Raw genomic sequence first — 5,448 nt, 5'->3', positions numbered from 1 at the left:
TACTTTTATCTCATATTAAAGCACCATTAGTAGTTCCATTTTATTTTTCCATGTCTTGATATAATGAAAAACTGTTAGTTACTTGTAATCAAAATTTTAATTTAACTACAATTAAAATAATGGTAAAAAAGAGAAAAATAAATATAAACATAAAAATAAATTACATCTAATAAATATCGGTAAAATTGGAAATAAAATTATTAATAAACTCTCAAAATCCTAAATGAGAACTTAAAAGTGAAACAGAAGGAGTATAATTTATTTTGCAGGCATTTTATACGATCCTTTATTATGAATTGGTACATAGCATAAATGCATGTTATTTCATCACTGTATTTGATGGATCTTGTAGTCTGCAACTTACAAATTGTGCTAGTAGACATTCTACTAAGTTTAGCTGATATTTTAATAGGGTTTAGGCAGCAGCTTCAGCTGCAGAAGAGACTTTCTTGATAATAAAAACAGGATCTCCCACATTCAATATGTTTCCTTTCCCTCCATCACTGCCTTTCCAAACCATGTGCTGCCCAAAGTATATCTGCAGTAACATTTCACATAATTATTTTGCACTGACGGTGTCTACGGTAAAACATAGTTCAAAGTTTTGAATATTGATCACACCTTTCCCTGTTGTTTCTTATCCGGACGCAGATCTTTATCAGATCGAATTTTCATTAGAGTTTCATTTGGTTCTGACCCTGCTAATCCTGTATCTTGATTAATCGTGGGTATCTGCAAGACGAAAAAAGTCTTTTTAAACATGAGAACATACAGATAAGGAGCAAATGTGAAAGATTTATCTATTTGAACTTTGCAACCACCATTTCTAGTTAGCATGGCTACATAAGAGGGATCACAAGCAAGCATACAGTTGAAAGGCCTGCACACAGGGCTAGGATATCCAATTAGGAAATTAGCGATATTAACTAATCCTTAATCCCAAAATAGTTGTGATTGTATATGCATAAGTTAATGACATTTTGATGCGGGGAAAAGAAGTTGACATTCTTCACAGTCATATGATGGATGAATTAAGAACAAGAGAGTCTAGAGACAAGACATTCCTTGCTGCTTCACCACTAGATATGTCCTACCTGCAACCTTGATCTTCAGAACGCACCTATTCATTCTCTACACCCCAACTACAAACTATATTTCTTATTTTATATGATTATCACCATAGCTAATTCAACTTTCCAAGAAGCCAAAAATATTAATCCACCAAAAGCAGTTGGGAAAAACAATTTTTTTTATCTGTTTAATATAAGGATGGCATTATTAAACACCCATGCCAGTATCATTAACAACCCATGATAGCTTGTACCTTGTGTAGTTATCTTCTTACATAATGCTAATTGTACATGACTTCCATAAGAAAACTAGTTGGTGCAGAAACATAAGCATTATACCTTACAGCGGGAACAAAGCTTGACGCCTTCAAATGTGAACTTATTTATTCTAATTTCTCTCCACAAGTCCTCGGAAAACGGTTCACAACCATCAACAAGAATGCTGTGACACACAGTACAACAATTTTAGAGACATAGACCCCTGCATATGGTTCAATCAAAATAGGAAAAGGGAAAATTGGTGCCGATGAAAAATTATTAAGGAAATCCCATAGTATCTGAAAGATAAGCAATTAAAAACAGTCAGACATTACTAGAGGCCTCTGGAAAAAGTGCACTGCTTTTAAAATTTATTTTAAACGAAAATTGAATTAATAACTAAAGGTGAAGAGATAGGAATTGGTCTAATTAGGTACTTGGGTCTAAAACGGTTAATTGGAACAGGCTCCTTCAGAAGCTTATTTAGTCCATCCAATGATCCCTGCAGAAGATAATTGACAAGATTCAGACCCGAGTTTCACATAAAAGGCAAGGAGACCTTATAATTCATGTCACAAGTTGACAACCTGAGATAATAGCATGTATGGAAAGAGATTAGAGAACATAACATTGTGTCCAGGAGCATAATTAGGATCGACGGCTCTGGTTTCTGATGCTGCAGCAGTGATGAAAATGAATATGAGCAAAGCATTCAACTTAAGCGTGGGCCCACAAGTAAAGGATGCAAATAATATGCCAAAACATGGCCTATGCTAACCAATCTTCGATACTATTCAAATGTTTTCACTCCATCCAGACAACCTAAAATGCACTTCACATTTGAGAAATTCATATAAGTAGCCCAATTACTGTCCTTTTGTTGCAAAATGCACCAAAGTTGAAACCTAACCTGCATTAAAACGCACTAGCCGACTTGGTTTTCCAATATAATCAGAAAACCATTTTGCAGCTTCAGCTCCCTCATCAAGTGTAGAGCCGGACCATTCCCACACTGAGACACCATCTGCTACTTCACTAGGTCTTGTCAGTGGTATGTTAAGCACACCCATCCCAGGAGCCTTTATTACTGTGGAAGAGTGAACAAATAATGGGTCAAAGCAGAAATCATATAAAACAAAAGGCATGAACATGATTAATGAATAATATGAGAAGAATGCACACGATTTCTTCTTCCTTCAGCAATGCATACAAATTATACAGTGTCTAATAATTAATAAAGTTGAAGGATATAACTAAAGCATCCACAGGATTATATTATGTCTCTTAGCTAACTTGTTCAATCTTCAGCAATGCACAAACCTTGAAGATCATGAAAAACTTCACTTGGTACTCATACTGTTCAAATAATTGTCTAGTAATTAATATATAGGAGAAGACTGAAATTCAGTTTTGTTAGAAATGTTACAGGAAACTACAAATTAGACCTCAAAGAACACAACTCTTGATGAGGAACATTTAAAGGAATAAAGATCAAAGAATATGGAATAATTTATCTTACCCATATAGGAGTTCTTAGTGGGTTCCCAACCATCTAAAAATGCCTCGTGAGGCAGCTCTACCTCAACCAGAGCGAGCTTCGGCTCAACTCTTTGGGTATATGCCCTCCCTTTGTAATTGACAACTAACCAGTTTCGATCCCATCGGAATCCTGTATATGAAAGCACACAAAAAAAATTCAAATGAAATGTAAAAAACTGAATCTATGTTAGCAGGTCCAACTGTTAAACACGGAATGATATAGCAAAAGATTAATATTTTCACTACTACTGAGTTGTACATTATACACAACATTTGTCTCAACTTGCAAATTCAAGAAAATCTGCTCCGCTAGTAGAGAGGATATGAAATACACAGAGACATTTGTTACTTACAGAATCTATATCTGTCCACTGAAATTTCATATAGTTTGGAAGTGAACTGAAAGTGAACCTTACACCTGTCTATGCTTAAACAAATCGATTACCAATTCCTACCCCAACCCCAATGATAAATTGACTGTAATTTGTGCCTTTCAATTGTTATGCAGGCATACAAGTGATAGACCAATCAATTAGTGTTATTCAGAACGATTCTCGCACATAATTGTTAGGACAAGAAGCAATCTCACCAATGTCAAATCAACTGCAAGTTACATAATCTAGCAAATTCATTCATTGCCCATAATCAATCACAATTGAGCATTCTAAAATGCTTAACATCATATTTCTATCTTGCTCTAAATTTTCCATGTTCCTCAGCAAATTCTACCAAACTCTATAAACAAATAAATTAAACCCATATGCATGCAAATTATTTAATCCAAGAAACTTATAAAAGGAAACATACAAATGGCAAAGACAGCAATTTGATTCATTGTCCATAATTTATCAAAATCAAACAGTAAGTGGAAAAAGCTCAACATCAGATTCTCTCTTCTTTAAATTTTTCCATGTTCTTTGGCAAATTCCATCAAAAAACATAAATAAAAAAATAAAACGCATGTAGATTATTTAATCAAGAATCTGATAAGAGGATAAAGATGAATAAACCATTTGTCATATAAGAGATGAGTAAAAAACAAAAACACCAAATGGGTAACAGAGAAATGCAAAGAAGAAGAACCAGCAAGTTGTAAAGTGGCTGGTTTTACCAGTAGGAGCGAGTGCAGCATGAGAAACTGAGATGCCACGGCATGACTTGATTGGATATACAAAAATTGATGATACTTTTGCAGTTGGCTCCATCTTCTCTCTCAGTGTATTTGAGTCGGTGTTGAAATGGCAGAATCAATCATCTTTGACGATAAGAGCTTATGAATTGTTTTGTTATATATATGAAATGAAGCCAGAAGAGTGAAGAGTTGAGTATGACTTTCTTGGGTTCTTAGACAGCTGCGTATTAGATAAGAACAAAGTGGGTTCCCAAGTGAGAATCAGAGGGTGGTTCCCTGTCAAAATTGGCAAATTCCTTAATTCTTGTTAGTTCTGGGTAATGTTTTTAAAACCGGACGGTAAATGTAGCCGACTGCTAAACTTACTTTTAATATTTTATAATTATTTATAAAAAATTAATAAATATGCTCATAAATAATTTTATAATGAAAAAGTGATAATATATTTATAAATATATAATTATCTTTCAAACCATTATATAATTATAAATTTTTATGCTGCACACCAAACATAGTTTAGTAGTAAGTATATATACGACTTGACAGTAAATCTAAGTTCAAATCATCTTTCTCAATACTCAAAAAAAATTACTAATTTTTATGTCATTCATTATTCAAATCAAATACTATATGTTCAAACATATCAAAAATAAAAGTTATATATTCAGTTTTTTAGATACATTTTTATAAAATTGATATAATTAATAAAATTAAATCATTTATAATGAATTTTATATTTTAAATTTATTTATTTAAAATAATGTATAGTTTAGAAAAATTAGCTTTAAATTTTAGTGATATATTTTCATACAAAAGAGATAAAAATGCAATTACAAATCTAAGGTCCGTTTGCTTTGTCTGTGTTGGTGGCTGGTGGTAATTGATAGCGGTTAAATTATTAATATTGGAGTTGATAAAATTTTAATAGCGATTGCTACTAAAACTAAAATTTAAAATGACCATTAAAACTATAATTAATCAAAATATAATTATTTTTATTACATTGTAATGTATAATGTATATATATATATTTTTTAAAATGAACTAATGTTAGAACCTGCGCGGAGGAATATTAAAAAATGAAATAATCTTTTACAACGTCATTCAAAAATAATAAATTATATAATAAAATGATTGTGAAATGTATTATAAAATTGTATCTTATGAATATATGCTGAAAAAGTTGCAATATTAAGATGTACATTCTTAAGTATTATGTGAAGCCTTTCAACAAGATATGGAATGGCAAAAACCATGCATCTACATCTATTTCTCCTAAAATATTGTGAACAACTTTGTAATTAGTTATGATTATGACATGATATTAAAGTTAATTAGTTATCATTGTAGTGTGACTTTATAATATTAATATTCATTAATCATCAATAATTAATATTTCAAAAAAAAATCATCAATAATTAATGAAACTATATATTTTGAAAAAATAAA

The 5,448-nt window shown here is 31.5% G+C and overlaps 1 protein-coding gene across 2 annotated transcripts; it reads right to left on the bottom strand.

Moving 5' to 3' along the window:
• Positions 1–238: 238 nt before the first annotated feature.
• On the bottom strand, positions 239–4,294 carry LOC149493135 (uncharacterized). Of its 2 annotated transcripts, none has more exons than XM_089715715.1 (8): positions 3,979–4,294; positions 2,848–2,997; positions 2,239–2,415; positions 1,958–2,004; positions 1,766–1,830; positions 1,410–1,512; positions 622–732; positions 239–538 (listed from the first exon to the last, which is right to left on the bottom strand). In XM_089715715.1, the coding sequence occupies exons 1-8, from the start codon at positions 4,070–4,072 to the stop codon at positions 416–418; spliced, it is 870 nt and encodes a 289-aa protein (XP_089571841.1). In that variant the 5' UTR covers positions 4,073–4,294; the 3' UTR covers positions 239–415. The 2 variants fall into 2 exon arrangements, with proteins under 2 accessions (XP_089571841.1, XP_089571840.1); XM_089715714.1 differs by having other exon boundaries at positions 1,916–2,004; positions 3,979–4,293.
• Positions 4,295–5,448: the final 1,154 nt, after the last annotated feature.

The sequence above is a fragment of the Jatropha curcas genome, chromosome 10 (genome assembly GCF_041381405.1).
Source record: "Jatropha curcas cultivar XTBG-Jc1 chromosome 10, XTBG_Jcur_1.0, whole genome shotgun sequence".
NCBI lineage: Eukaryota > Viridiplantae > Streptophyta > Magnoliopsida > Malpighiales > Euphorbiaceae > Jatropha > Jatropha curcas.
Note: the sequence above shows the minus strand (reverse complement) of the source record. Positions and strands in the feature narration are given on the sequence as shown.

Coding starts and splice junctions, on each gene's coding strand:
- LOC149493135 (XM_089715714.1), bottom strand. CDS start 4,072: ATGGAGCCAACTGCAAAAGTATCATCAATTTTTGTATATCCAATCAAG. Junction 1,831..1,915: donor CATACATGCTATTATCTCAG/GTTGTCAACTTG, acceptor TATCTTCTGCAG/GGATCATTGGATGGACTAAA. Junction 1,513..1,765: donor ATTAACCGTTTTAGACCCAA/GTACCTAATTAG, acceptor TGTGTGTCACAG/CATTCTTGTTGATGGTTGTG.